Source organism: Pteropus medius, unplaced genomic scaffold (assembly GCF_902729225.1).
Source record: "Pteropus medius unplaced genomic scaffold, Ma_sr-lr_union100, whole genome shotgun sequence".
Lineage (NCBI taxonomy): Eukaryota > Metazoa > Chordata > Mammalia > Chiroptera > Pteropodidae > Pteropus > Pteropus medius.
The window spans coordinates 198,379-214,200 of NW_024353787.1; the positions used below are offsets into that span (position 1 = coordinate 198,379).

At 38.9% G+C, this 15,822-nt stretch overlaps 1 protein-coding gene across 1 annotated transcript in view; it reads right to left on the reverse strand.

Annotated features, from left to right (window-relative positions):
• The window catches only part of MACF1 (microtubule actin crosslinking factor 1), a 297,622-nt gene that overhangs the window by 166,970 nt on the left and 114,830 nt on the right, over positions 1-15,822 (reverse strand). Inside the window, 3 exon segments of the mRNA XM_039850987.1 lie at positions 2,631-2,723; positions 6,932-7,009; positions 10,725-10,814. Of these exon segments, the coding sequence (XP_039706921.1) occupies positions 2,631-2,723; positions 6,932-7,009; positions 10,725-10,814 (261 nt within the window).

Sequence of the window (15,822 nt, forward strand, 5' to 3'; positions counted from 1 at the left end):
AAGTTCTTGATACAAGTATTCTAGCTAAACTATGAAGAAAGAATTACAGAATTTGAGTATCATCATTTTGCCAACTAATGAAATAATAGAATTAGCAATGATGATCAATAGCTGCTAAAACTATTAGATGAAGAGCTAACAGGGAATGTAGAATGGATGGATCAGGCTGATAACACCTGACCCCATTAATCAATCTTAACATCATGAAAAGAGAGACAGCAGACATTATGAGCCTCCTGATATATACAGCAATAAAAGTATACAGCATAGCATTGCCATCCTTGCCCTGTCCCACCCCAATGAACCTGAATGCGATTGAGCCTCAGGTCTAGAACTAAACTACCAGTTTATAGACAATACAATAGAGGGATGGAGGACATTGTGAGAAAACATGCCAGAGATGCTACCGGCATCTTTATAAACCTTACAGGATAAAAGACTTGATTTCTTCAACAAATTGCAAAGGGAGTAAAGGGGGTAAAAGGAGTGTGGTGGGGATTTAATATAATATGTGGACCTTGTTTTGGATTCTGATTCAAACCAACCATTTTAAAAAATGAGCTAACTGGAGAAATCTGAACACTAATCAGATATTTGATGATTTTTAAGAAGTTATTAATTGTATGTTCAAAATATTACGGCTTGCTTAAAAAAAAGGGTATCTTTCAGAAATACACACTGAAATACTTACAGATAAAAGTATATAAAGCCTGGGATTTCTTTCAAATTAACCTACTGGGGTTTGGGGAGTGAATCAGGATATAGAAGAAATAATACTGGCCATGACTTAATAATTATTGAACTAGATGATGGGTAGTTTTTCATATTATTTTCTCTACTTTTATAAATGAAATTTTTCATAACATCACAAATTTTTAGAGAGAAAACATTTTCCTTATGGAGCTCTTCAGGATGGGAACAGACCGATTTCCCCCATCTCCTCTGTCTCAGCAATGTTTTAATTAATCAATTCAGTTTTCATTCCTTAGCCCGTGTTTTCTTGCTAAAGAGGTTCAGTTGTAGTCAGGGTAAACAGAGACAGCAGACAGATTCCTCTTACCTCACACCTATGAGACTAACATTTGGCACTCACAGTGAGGGCAGGTTTGTGGCAAAAATACGGTTTCTCTGAAGAAACAAAAACCCTCCTCTGTTTATAAGAGTTCCAGCGGGGTAACTCTAGTCTTCTATGAAAGCTCAACAAAGTTTCTGTTCCCACCCTTGCCAAGTTCATGTTCTTGATTATCCCTATATCCAAAGCATACCTGAGACCATCCCGTGGTTCCACAAAAATACATGTTACCTCCACACTTCCTAAGCCTACCCATGCTGCCAACTGCCAGCAATGGCTCCAAACCAGAGCCTCAAGAAATAAGCCCTAAACTCAGAATTGTCTCTGGTCTTTAGGAATTCTGGTATAGCGCTGTTCTGCAATCAACCAGCAGGTGGCGCTGACTCCCCAACTAGGACATGACAGTGGCCTCAGTACCTGGAGTCAGTCAGTGCCTTGAGATGTTTGTTACCTTAGCCTTCTTTCCCCACCTGCCCCAAAAGTGCTCCCTCTAATTGATCAGCCTCTTGTACAGCAATTGGGTATAGGAAAGCTGACTGAGAAATAGCTTTTTTTAGTTTGGCTAAAGTGATTCAAGATAGACTTTATAAAAATAGGGCTGTACTTACTTGAAAAGGCTTTGCCTTCTTAGAAGGCCATGTGACCATGTAAACACTACCAAGATGCCACACTGCTCTTGGGTGTGATGGATGCTACAAGGTTGTACTTTTGAGCACATATACAAACCCAGCTACTAAGGTGCTTGCTATGGACTAAATGTTTGATCCTCTCAAAATTCACATGTCGAAGCCCTACCCCCGAAAGTGATATAATTTGGAGGTAGGGCCTCTGGGAGGTAATTAGGTTTAGATGAGGTCAAGATAGTGGAGCCCCTATAATGAGATTAATGGCCTTATAAAGAGATGAAGAGACATGAGATCTCTTTCTCTGAATGTACTCGCCAAGGGAAGGTCTTGTGAGGATATAACCAGGAAGAGGGCTCTCACTAAGAAGCCAATCATGCTGGCATCCTGATCTCAGATTTCTAACCTCCAGGACTATGAGAAATAAAGTCTTTTAAGCCACCCAGTCTACAGTATGTCATTACAGAAGCCCAAACTGACAAAGAGAGTGCTACAATTAACCAGGCTTATTTTAAGAGCATTAAAGATGAGGGAAAGTCTACATCAAAGCAGGATTATAAATCTTCACTCCACCCTCCCGAAGCATCGAAACCAACCTCTCTCCCCACCCCTCATACTCTGAGTCCCTAAAGAGTTAGTTTTGACTCAGCCGAGCCAACTTCTAATAAGCAGACTGTCAATGACAGGGCCAAGCAAAACAAGTGAAAAATCCCATTTCATCAAGAAAATGATTAGGAAGTTCTGGGTTTAGGCTGCAACAGCTTTGTCTCCAGGCCAATCCTTATCTTCCTTTCCAACTCCCACTCTTACCCTTGTTCCCTGCCAAATACAGAGAAGGAAAGCTCAGTGTGTCTGTGGAAGGCAGTGCAACTTCAAGTTCTTTCTAGGCCATGTCCAAACCAAGCAACAAGGATTCTAAGCTTCACAGACTCTACCTGGAAGTGCAAAATAATGGTCCAGATCAGGCCTAGGGTCAGTTTCGGGTTGCCATCTGTGATGTCATCATTGCGAATATTCACTAGTTTCACCTGAAAAACAAACAAAAGCTGGTCTCAGAGTGCTGTGACTTTTGATTTCATTTTTATAGATTTTCATCATTTATATGCAGTTAAACTGATTTTTTGGTGTACAGTTCTGAGTTTTAACACATGTATAGATTTGTGTAACTACCACTGCAGTTAGGATAGTAGAACAGTTCCATCACCCCAAAAAGGTGACCTCGTGCTATCCCTTTGTAGTCAAACCTTGCACCCACCAACTCCTAGCAACCATGGATCTATTCCCAGTTTTGCTTTTTCCAGAATGTCATATAAATGGAATCTTTTGATACTGGCTTTTTTTTTTTTCCACTCAGTGCAATGCCCTTGAGATCCCCGTCCAAGTTGCTGCATGTCTCAATAGTTTGCTCCTTTAAGTGCTGAGTAGTCTTCCACTGTATTGACACTACACTGTGTTTACCCATGCATCCACTGAAGGACATTGTTTCTTGGGGCAATTATGAATAAAACTCTTATATTCGTGCACAGGTTTTTGTGTGAGCATATGTTTTCATTTCTCTAAGGTAAATTCCTAGGAGTAAGATTACTGGGTCATATGGTATACGTTTAGCTGTATGAGAAACTGCCAAACTATATTTTCTAACGTGACTGTACCATTTTGCATTTCCAGCAAGCAACCTTGCAAGCACATGGCATTATGAGTTGCTTTTTTATTAAGTCATCATAGCCCTTTTTTCTTTTTTGTTTTTTAAGGTAAAGGGGTAGGGGTGGAGGAAATGCCTCTTCTCCCTCATCAATCTTTGGCCTGTTCTGGCCTCCATTTTCCCTCCATTTCCACCCACTTTGTCGCAGATATCCCCACCTGCCCATGACTCACTCCCATAGCATCTGCTTTACTCCTAAAATCTCAATCCAACAACACAATGTGCACAGACACACAGGCCCTCCCCTCTCTAGAATGACCAACCGTCCCAGTGTGCTAGAAACTAAGGGGTTTCCTGGGACATGGGACTTCCAGTACTGAAACCAAGAGTGGCCCAGGGAAACCAGCCTACTTCTACCTCAACCCTTGTGAGCTTTTCAACTTCTGTCACACCCTCAGGGAGCTCCTGTTCAATTATGGCAAACTGTCCTTAAGCTGCCCTGCCCTCCCTTTATGTCTTTAATTGAACTGAAATCTGCATGTCTCTAAAGAACTCTAGTTTAGACATCAAACAGAAGCCTCACTTCTTCCTTACACTAAGGGTGACCAGTACCATGCACTGAATACCTGTGTCCCTCCAAAATGCATATGTTAAATCCTAACACCCAATCTAATGGGATTTGGAGGTGGGGCCTTTTGGGGTGACTAGGTTATGAGGTGGAGATCTCAGGATGAGATAAATGCCCTTATAAAAGGGACTCGTTACCTCTTCCATCATGTAAGGACACAGCTAAACAGCCATCTCTGAACCAGGATCGCACTAGATACTGAATCTGCCTTGATCTTAGGCTTTCCAGCCTTCAGAATAGTGAGAAATCTCTGTTGTTTATAGGTCACCCAGTCTATGGCATTTTTGTTACAGCAGCCTGCATGACTTAAGACACCTGGGAAAGTTCTTTCCTTTTCTGTCTCTCAGTCACTCTCTGGGGGTGGGAGAAACTGCCCTTTCAGTTTCAGAATGAAGTTTTTGTAATCACTAATCAGTAACAACCCACAGTTAGTTGGCTGGCAGTATCGGCCTGGTCCATATTCCTCAGTGCCCCTCCCTCAGCATTCCTCTTTAATTCTGAAGACCATCTCCCTGGGCCAATCCACTTTCCACCCTCTGCTAACCCTTCCTTGATGTCTTCAGCATCTAACTCCTATTCTTCTTTCCTACCTCATCTTCTGCCATCTTTATTGGCAATTTTAGCACCCATCTGAATGACCCAAATATCACTCTGTCTGCACAATCCATCTGCCCTCTCAATTCTGATGACTTTCATTTTCATTCTGCTTTGAACGCCTCCACAGCTACAACTTGGACCTTACCTTACCATTACCAAGAACTGTTCTAAAGTGCTCTCTGCCCTTCTCTGAGTCTACTGTGCTTACCTGTCCACATTTTCATTCTATCATAGTAACTAAATCTACTCTTGATCCTTTAGCCTTCTGGCCAATCAACTGTTCTCTATTTACCTTCCACACTAAGGCCCCCTCTGGTTTCCTCTGACTCCACACATAGACGTTTCAGTGCTGTTTTCTCCAGCGCCCTAAACACTTCAGCCAACAATTCTACTATTCATTTATCAATTTATTTCAACAAATATTTATGAAGTGTCGATTATGGACCATTCATCATGACAAGAGATGAAGATAAAAATGTTAAGTAAGATCATGTCATCCTGTCCTCATAGAGCCTATAGTGCATTACAGCAAACAGAGAAGCAAAATTAAATATTATACTAGAAGTAAACTGCTGTGGGAGCACACAGAAAATTTCTGAAGTTAATGAGAATTGCTGATAAGAGTGACCAAAAATGAACTGACTCCAAAAATATGCATACCATTTAATGTCATCTTGACCCATGCTGTTGCCTAGCAACTGTAGCTATCCCAAATCTTTCCTACACAGCTCTCTCTAAGCAGATGAAATTTCTGACTCCCTCATCTGTCTTCCTCTCCACCACAAACTATCTTCATCCCTCCTTCTTTCCTTTTTCCTTCTTGTATCTCAGAAGAGTGGAATTTTTTTTTACCAACCTCTTCCCCACCCCCACCCCTATCCCAACCTTAAACCTTGGTAATGACTAACCTGTCCTCCATTTCTATAATTTTGCCATTTCAGAAATGTTATATAAATTGAAAAAATACAGTATGTAGTTTTTGGAGATTGGCTTTTTTTTACTCAGCATTAATTTCCAAGTCGTTTTGTCTACCAATAGTACACTCATTTTTATTATTGAGTTGTGTTTTATAGTTTGAATGTACATTAGTTTGTTGAACCATTTATCCACTGAAGAATGATTGGATTGTTTTCAGTTTACAGCTATTATGAATAAAGCTACTATGAAAAATCATGTAGAGGTTTTTATATGAACCTATTTTCATTTCTGACATATGCCTAAGAGTGCAATTGCTGGGTTATTTGGTAATTGAATGTTTAGTTTTATACTAAACTGATAAGTAGTTTTCCAGAGTAGCTGTATGATTTAACATTCCCACAAGCGATATATCTGTGATCTAGTTTTTCTGCATGTTTGTCAATATTTGGTGCTGTCACTATTTTTTTATTTTATATTAGTTTCAGGTGTACAGCATAGTGGTTAGGCATTTATATAATTTGTGAAGTGAAAAGAGGCTTTTTTTTTTTTTTTTTTTTCAAAGAGAACCACACTGGCTGTGCTCTGAATCTCATCACTCAATCCCTGGACCTGGTCTCATCAATTGGGAAGCAATGGGAGGAAGGTCGGTACATAGAAAACAGCATGGATAGTGGAAGAAGCATTAAACTACATGTCAGGAGACCTGGGTTAAAGTCTCAGCTTTGCTCTAACTTGTGTGATATGGGGCAGGTCATTTCACCTATCTGGATCTCAGTTTCCTTAACTATAAAATGAAAAAACTGGACCAGTAGATCTCTAAGGTATCTCTAGGTCTCTTAATTCTCCTCACTCTCATTTGCAGCCTTCTTCTTCACTGGCTTCTCCTATGTCTAAAAATGTGTTGCTGTCTTCCTTTCATCTAGAGAGGAGAAACTTATTTTTCCCCTTCCTATATCCAGGTCCAATATATTCTAAATACTTTTCTTCTCTATTAAAACTGCTGTCTTAAGTCGCCAATGCTTAATGGCTAAGAGCTTCTCCTCAGACCTGATGCGACACCACCCCTTCATCTAATTTTCATGATAACATGATAACATGGCACTCTGGTTTTTCCTTTTCCTGGGTGCTATACCTTTTCCCCACCTTCTTTGGTGGTTTACCTTTCATCTTCCTTTTGACCTGCGTCTAAGATGGGTCCATACAGTTCAAACCTTAGCATCTAGATCTTCTGTTAGGTACTCCCTCTCAGGTAGGCCATAAGCCCAAGCAAGGACCACCAAATGATTTGTCCAACCATAATACAATTGCTCACTAGGCGAGTAAGACTCAGAACTGGGTCAGTCAGATTTAGCAATTACCGAGGGCTTATTAGGGGCACTGAGAACATCCTTAAATAGGAACCAAACGCCAACAGTTCCCGGCAGAATGGGGAACACACGGGACACTCTCACCTGTCGCTGCTTTAGGAAGTCCAGGGCAATCTGCACATTCTGCAGCCTATGAAAACGCATCCTGCCCTTCTCCCGGGGCTGCAAATGAGCAAAAAAGAAGGAATGTTCATTTTAGCTACACCAATTTACCTAGGCAGACCATTTTCCTCCTCACACCAAGGACTAGAAGACCACAAAGAATTCATCGCGGTTGAAGCCAGGCATGGGAGCATTACATAAAGCACCCTTCAATGGCAGGAACTGTGTGTGTTTCACCATGCTCTCTGAGGCCTCCAAAAGGCTTTGTTTATCGACATGATTCCCGTAACCATAGCATGTTTCGGCCACTACCACTGAATCAGTACCGCAGCTCTACAGGCTCTTCTGTAGTCATATGTGGCAGAACTTGATTCTGGATGTGAGATTAATGGGAACAAAGACTTTGGCTCTATAGCCCCTAAAATTACTGTTAAAGTCTATTGTCAGGGAAAGGTGGAAAGTCCTAATTGCATATTGCACAGTAATGAACAGAGCCAACCTTATTGCAAACCTGGCAAAAGATTAAGATAGATGTAGCTAATTGTAAACTAGGAAGTGCTCAATAAACAACTGAAAAAATCCAAAATTAGAGGCAAAAATCAGGAAGAAACCCATTTTCCGGGAAGATGGGTGTCAATATAGGAAAGCTACCCTTTACCCCAGTATGAATTACCCAGAGCAAACAAAATCTTGATGATGTAGGGATGTTCAACATGATAATCCAAAGAAAGGTAGTTTCTGCCAGTCACTCAACCCTGGATGTCATACAAGCCACACTAGAGAAGCCCATCTGCATCCGGTGCTTCTGGTGCCCTGTCCACAGCTCAACTACTATCCAACCAAAAGTGTATGAAGTTGTTTGCCCAACGAGTATATGCAGGGATGGTTATCTACCTCTGGAATGTTTTCTCCCACTCACTTTCCACCATTGCTTTTATTTTCCTAAAACTGGGACTAAAGCATCACTCTGACTAGATTATACCCAGTTCATTTGTAAATGCCAAATTGGTACTAATTAAAGGTTGATAAAAATATAAAGCAGCTCTTTTGTGGGTGCCTGCACAGAGGAAACGCTCCCCCAGGTTGAAATGGGAAAAAAGTAACCCAACACGTGGAATAGGTAAGGGTGGAAGGATCTCTCCGGGCGCCTCTCAACACTTCTAGGCATCACTCCCAAACTATGATAATCTACAGATGTTGAGGCCTCTCTGGGCAACAGGATAACTTTTTAAGTCAAAAGTTTAGGAAAAATCTTTTTAGCAAAAACCAGTTCTCAGTCATTTCAGCTAAATTACTGTGAATATATATTAAAAAAATTACTGTGAATATGGCTTAGAGAATGACAGAGCCTAAGAAACTGAAAATTCTAAGGCAATGGGAAAGGAGATCAATGAGGTAGAAAGATGACTAAAATGACACGGAATGGGAATACTGTCTAATATCTGTTTCTGGAGAAAGATCAGGGGCTATAATTTAGGGCCTGCAAGCAGGACATGCCCCTCCACCACACTCTAATCTTTATTCCCATGTACACCAAAAATTAATAACCTTAAGAACATGCAAGTTAAATTTCTGTTCTCTATTGTAACTACAAATGTTATTGACCAAGGCAGAGTATCTCCATGCAGTGAGTGATTTACAAAGAGCAGGCTGTTTTGAAAACAAATGACATGGTGTGTAGTGAGAACCTAAGGGCTAGCTAGAGAGGTGGAGAGAGAGTACCAGTTAGTCCAGATGAGCAATTAACTGTCATGCTGTCAAATTTTCCAAAATTCTGCAATTTGGACTCACACAACACAGCAAGGCCACCAGAAAGCTATGAGTCTCCAGGTCACAAAGGGACTTGACACCTCCAAACACCATTATTCTTTTTGTGCCAACCATTCTCAGATAAGCAAAACAATTCCCACTTCAAGACCATCTAACAGTAGCAAGAGGCACAATTAGTTTTAACCACTTTCTTTGGGACCTACATTCCCAGGTGGACAGGGAAGAAGGCAATTGGTAACTGAGCTACTGGAGACCTAGAGAACCTCAGACTCTCTGATGGCCCTGCAGTGCCAGCTGGGATGCTGGCATCCTCAGGAGAACCTACTACATCATCATCATCTTCCTCCTCCTGCTCCTCGCTGTTTGTATGGCGCCAGGAGGGCATGCTCACCAGACGGAGGGTCTTCAGCCCTGCTGGCTCCTTTGGCCACCAACCAAGGCAAAGACATGACAGAGTAACAGGAAATTTACAACACAAAAATGAAAAGGAGATGAATGCAAAATTTAAAAATATGAAAATAAATATGAAAATACCCTCCCACCTCCAAACATGCAAAACCAGAGCAGATGGTTTTATTGGACACATCTTATGTTGAAACACATCTTCAATTCTCCAAGGGCCACCTACCCTCTCTGCTTTTATGAATCAACTAAGGGATAAAGAGATAATGTGAATAACTGTGAAAGAGCTATTTGAATGGTTTTTGGTGATAAGATAATATTCTATGACAAGCTCCATATACACCTGCAAGTTTTCGAGAATTAGGAAAAGAAATAAGGTTGAAATGGTTTTAACCTGTTTTGCAAGCAGTGTCAGCAAAAATGTCGCTTTCCAATATAAAATCACTACAAATTCATCATATATACCAGCCAAGTTGCACAAAATATAACTTGTTGAGCAGTGAAAAGTAAAGTCCAGCACAGTGAAGTTAAAATTTCAATTACTTATGAGATTTATAAATGAGGGCCAGAGAAGAACGAGAATTCACCATGTGCTGCCTGTGCTAATAAAAGCATCTGTCAATATTAGGACAATAAAAATTATAAAATTAATTCTATTGCAAGGCAAAATGATGTGAAAACCAAGCCCAATCCTAGAAGAAGCTGAATATTACTTAAGGAATAAGGTCTAACATGCCAAATTCTGTTCTAGAAACACAACAAACAATGACTAAGAATTCACCAAAGGCAGTGAGTGGGCTGAGCTTCCCAGACCACTCAAGCTGTGCACCTCTCCTCAGTTCTCTTTCCTCGCAGATGTTTCCAGTATTCAACCCACACAAAAGTATGTTGTCTACGCTGCTAGAGACAGAACAGAAACTGCACAGGATCACCTGCTTCCATTAGGCTCGAATATATGAAACAATAGGACCGCCAAGTGAGGTTGTTTTGATCCTGCAAACAAATCAAGAATTCTCAACTGACAAGCCAAATCACGCGGGATATGCCCTCAGATATGTAGGTGTTTCCTGCAAGCAATGTTTAATACATTTTGAGAGGTGGCAGGCATAATTAATTGTCCAAGGAGCCCAAATGTACTGCATCCAGGGCTATCCTCAGGTATCAACTTCAGCATTTCTCTAAACCTGTGAGACTCAGTAAATCATAGAAGGAAGAAAGTAAGGTGAATTGGGGGAAAAAAACCTCTAAACATCTGGGCTTTCATGTGTAAACTTCGAGTCCTTAGCTGAATGCAGAAAATTAAACAATTCACAATAAATGGAAAAGTGGGAGAAGTCTATAAAGAAATAGACATTCAAAAATGTTTAAATATGAATCTACTATTCCTGAAATATTACTAATATCTATAGATAAGATAAAGAACAAGTAAGGAGAAAACATGAAGTTGTGAAAGGAATATCACTGATACTTGAATCCATCATGTAATGAGAATATATGAGATACATCGATGTAAATTAAGATAAAATTACATCATTTGTAAACTCTATGTCACCAACAGGGCCACACCTGCGACGTCATTCATTAGGATAAGAGAGCAGCTCACCAGTTTGATGCCCGAGAGGACCTCCAGCAGAGAGATCAGGTTATGGCCATCACGCAGATCTTCGTAAAGATCGTTGATGTGCTTGCGGACCTGTGCGCAAGAGTAAAACAGAGTGCTTTTTATTTGATTCTGAATTATTTTATTATCTACACAAGAATCTCTGGTTCAAAGTAAAACACAAATTTAAAAATTTGAGACTGGAAACAATGATAAAATTCAGACACTTTCAGGTTGTAGTACAACACATGAAATAGTAACCCTTACCAGAAGAGTGTATGTGTTTTTAAAATTGAAGCCAAATCTATTACACATTCTAGCCAACGCTGAACAATATTCTAGAAAGTACAGACAAGAAGATGGAGAATCTTAAGCATCGTGAAACATCTCAGAAGTTATTATGGACCAAAATGTGGTACAATGGCCAATAGTGGGTAGATGAGTCCAGAGGAGCTAGAAAAGCCTTCCAGAATGCTACGAAGGAAACTAAAATGTCAGGCGCTCCATGTTTCATGGGCATACATCTAATTTAATCCTTGTCTTACCAAGTTCTCATAGTGAATTTGAGAGTTATTTTCTTTTGGGGAAAAATAATTCCAATTTTATATCTGAAACTAAAGAAAAACAAATCTCATTTTGGAAAAATGTGTGGTTAAAGTTAAACACTGTGCTAAATGCTTTACATGTTTTCTCATCTATCCCTCACATCTATAAGGCAGGTTTCATTATTATTCCTATTTACACAAGGAAACGAGGCAAAAAGCAGTTAAGAAACCTGCCCAAGGTCACAAGTAAAAAAACTGCTCTCACTTTGGTCTTTTGGAGTCTTCGCCATTCACTACTATGCTTTATAATCACCATAATCTCATTTTATTTACTGAATCCAAATAACTGCCCTGTGAGCTTTGTTTATTATCCATATTCTATAAGAGAAACTGAGGAAGCTGAGGCTCTGAGATGTTGAGGTCACATAGCTTAGGTAAGTGGCAGTAGGTCTTCTGACTCATTCTAAGCCTAGTGATAACTTCATTGAGTGATAATTACAACACAGAATCAGAAGATTAGTGGAAATTACAAGGAAGGGGATTCATTTCAACATAATTTTCTAGACAGTGATAAAAAGGGCTACTTTCAGAAGTAGTAAATTTCTAGTCACTGGAAGTTTTTCAAGCAGAGACTGGGATATTGGGATTTCTACATTTGCAAGGAAAACTAAAATGTAGTCCTTTCCAATTGTTATATTCTAACATTCAAAATGGGAAGGAAATCAGAAAAGATAAAGACTGGAAATATCTGGGAAGACTTCCTGAAAGAGAAAACACTTGAAGGGTTATCAAATGTTTTGATAGAAAGAAAACGGGAAAACCATATATGACAACTTACAGAGGTAGAAACATGCAAGGTATGCATGCTTGTATGTGTGTGTGTTAAGGAGTAAGGTGATGGGTAGATTACCCGATTGGAGAAAATGGTTCATGATGAACTGCATAACAGCTTTTGAAAACTGAAAGAACATTTCTTCGATTTTCTGTACTATTCACAATGTACTCACTAAAGACATGATACACTTTTTAGTTTAATCTGCAATATCTACATTTTTCTCTATCACTTTAAACCTAGACAATGAACAAAATAATATGCCCAGCTCGGACTTGTACCATTTGTTGATTTCCAGGATGTAAATATTCCCACCATGACCAATTTCAAGCTGCTAATATAATATGACAGAATGTGATGTTGGGAAGACATGTACAGTAGCACACCATTATATAGTATATTCATCACAGAGATACAGACATAATTAACCTCAAAAGCACAGACAATAATAACATGTAGTAAAATAATTATGAAGTGATGAGTTTTAAGTAACGTTACCTTTATTTTAAATAGCATTTAATTGTAAATTTAGACAATTTAATTTTCAGTAATGGTTGTGCTTACAAATCAGCTCATAAAATTCCCCCACATGTGATATTTAGCTCTGTGAGCCCATGTAGCTGGCTCCAATACTTCAAGACCTTTCCCTCCAATGGGTCCAAGGTTTCAAGCTTTGGGCCTGGAACAGCCACAGTGCGCCACTAACAGAAACGAACAGTCACAAGGGTTAGAAAGGAAATGAATTTGATAAATTCAGTTTTAAACATGTTGAATTTAAAACAGCAACAAAGGAGCTACAAATGGAAATGTTTTTACAGCAGCTGGAAATACCAGAATTCAATTTGGGTCAGCTGAGAACTTAAGTTTAGAAGTCATATGCATAGAGGTGCTAGCTAGAGACATGGGAAATGTTGGGTTTTCTGGGTTAGGGGCAAGAAAGAAGAGCAGAGTGCTAAGGACTGAGCCTGAGGGAAAAGCCAAAATTAGAAGGCAGGAATGGAAAAGCAATCAACAAAGGAAGAGGTGGGGGTGGAGAAGCAGTGAAAGAGGTAGGAAAAAACCAAGAAAGTGTAATCAAGGAAGGGATGATCACCAGTATCTAATTCTACAGGACAAAGAGGATGAGAACTAAGAAAGGGATTTTTTAAATTTCCTACAAATATGAGTGTTTTGTGAAAATAATTTTCTAGAGAGTAGTGGAATGCAAATCAGACTATAAATAAATGATAGATTTTTTTAAAGTCAGAAAATATTAAATACTTGGTGTTAAGGATTAAGAAGAAAACAAACAATGAGGAATTTATTTTTGATAGGTAAGATCTGGATATAGGCTATAAAAATTGAGAATGGGCATTAAATAATTATTTAAATAAATTCTAGTAGGGTTGAAGACCAAGTGAGATCATGTTACAATAGAATACTAAGTACCACAGAAAACTGAAAAGAAAAAAGTCACTTTGAAATGTAAAATTAATTTCACACCAAGGTCCCAAAACTTCCTAAAAATTCCAGTATATTTTACACTTGTGAATAGCAAAATTCAATGACCTTATAAGAAACTTAGAGGAGAACTAGTTTATTATATCTCTCAGTATTTGTCTGATTATAATAACCAAATAACTATGAAAACCAATAGAGAGGGATATAGACAGAGGTAATGGAGGAGGGGAGTGCAGTGAAATTTTTTTTCTTGGAGAATTTTTAACAACAGAGAACCATAGCCTGTTTCTGAAGCTCTGCCTAGAGAAGGATAAAGAATTAGCTAACATTTACTAGTGCTTCTACGTAAGAAAATATTCAGATGCAGATATGGCATCTGGAGGGCTCAATTAACATCCTAAAATCACACAACCAGTAAATGGCCAGGCTGATCAAATCTAGGTTTGCTTCATTCTAAAGTCTTTACCTCTTCTGCACAGACCAGGCTGGCTCTGAAGTTTCCCACAAAATCTCTTAAGAAAAGGTCTCATAGACTAAGCATCAGAAGTTTTAGAGGCAGCCACATGAAGCCAAGCGTGCCCAGGAATCATCAATATGTATGTTTCTTTCCAACAAATAATCATGCTACTCTGTTAACAAATAAGATGAGTGAAAAACTTCAACTATCCAGGTCCTTGACTGTTTGCACTCCCTGTGAAAATCACTGTCAAAATTAGTCGATGCCTCTAAAGAATACATACAAATGGCTAACAAATTCATGAAAAATACTCAATATCATCTTTCCATAAGGAAATCTATAAGGAAAATGTAAAGCAAAACTACAGTGAGATACCACTTCACATCCACTAGGATGGCTACAATCAAAAGAACAGATAAGTGTTGATGGGGATGTAGAGAAATTGGAACCCTCATACACTGCTGGTGGGAACATAAAATGGTGCAGCTGCTTTGGAAAACAGTCTGATAGGTCCTCAAAAGCCTAAACACAAGTTACCATATGGCCCAGTAGTTCCGCTTCCAGGTATACCCAAGAGAACTGAAAACATGTCCAGAAAAAAAACTTGTACATGAATGAATGTTCATAGCAACATTCATTGTTCATAATAGCCCCAAAGTGAAAACAACTCAAATATCTAACAATCGATAAGTAGATAAACAAAATGTGGTTCATCTATATAGTGGAATATTATTCAACAATAAATACTGATACATGTTATAACATGGATGAACCTTGAAAACATTATGCTAAGTGAAAGAAGCCAGTTACAAAGGAAATGGCCACACATTAGATGATTCCATTTATATGAGATATCTAGAATAGGCAAATCTATAGATAGAAAGTAGATCAGTGGTTGTCTAGGGGTGGGAGAGAATATAAGAGGGTTAGGGGTGATGACTAAGGAGTACAGGGTTTCGTTTGGGGGTGATGAAAATGTTCTAAAATTGATTGTGGTGATGGCTGCACAACTCTGAGAATATACTAAAAGACACTGAATTATATACTTTAAATGGACGAATTAATAATGTAGAAATTAAATCCTGAAAAAACTATTTTGGAAAAGTAATGAATAACTAAATTTTGAGAGGCCAAGTCCATCCTAACCCAGGCCAATCCTCCCCAATCCCCCGTGCATTAATAAACCAAGGAAATCTCTACTCTCCCAATCTTTTAAAGATTGTCTTGAAGTTATAAAAAAATAAACAATTTCTGAGTGGCTAGCAAAGGGAATAAATTCCACTTAGGTGCTTGGAATCAGAATCTGAGCCCAGAAGACTTTAAAGATTACTTAACTCTAACACTCAGTTATATATGGGAGAAGTGTGGCCTGGAGAAGTTAAGTAACCTGTGTGAGACCGTTTAGCTGGAAGTGTTGGATCACTCTCTCCTGACTGAGTTCAATATTCTTTCCCTTCACAGGCTTCCATGATGCTTGAAGGGTGAAATGACATATTATCAACATTATTAAGTTATAAAAGGACTCCCCAAACCCTCCCAAAAGAACCGAGAATTATCGTGTAGTATTATTTAACACCTGCAGAAAATCTGATCTAGAAATGCTTTCCTAAGACTGTCAAAACACAAGCAGCTCAATTTCCTTGATCCAAACTATGTTGAAGAGCAAAAAATAGGTCAGAGGAGAAAGTTTTAAAGAGAAAAGTGTGTTAATTACTCTCGTCTACACTTATTGAAAGGTACAGGGAGAGTGAGAGTGAGTCTGGTAACTTGGAATGGATTTACAAATTTACAGATTTCTAAACTATGAGAGGGTTATTTTGTATTGAT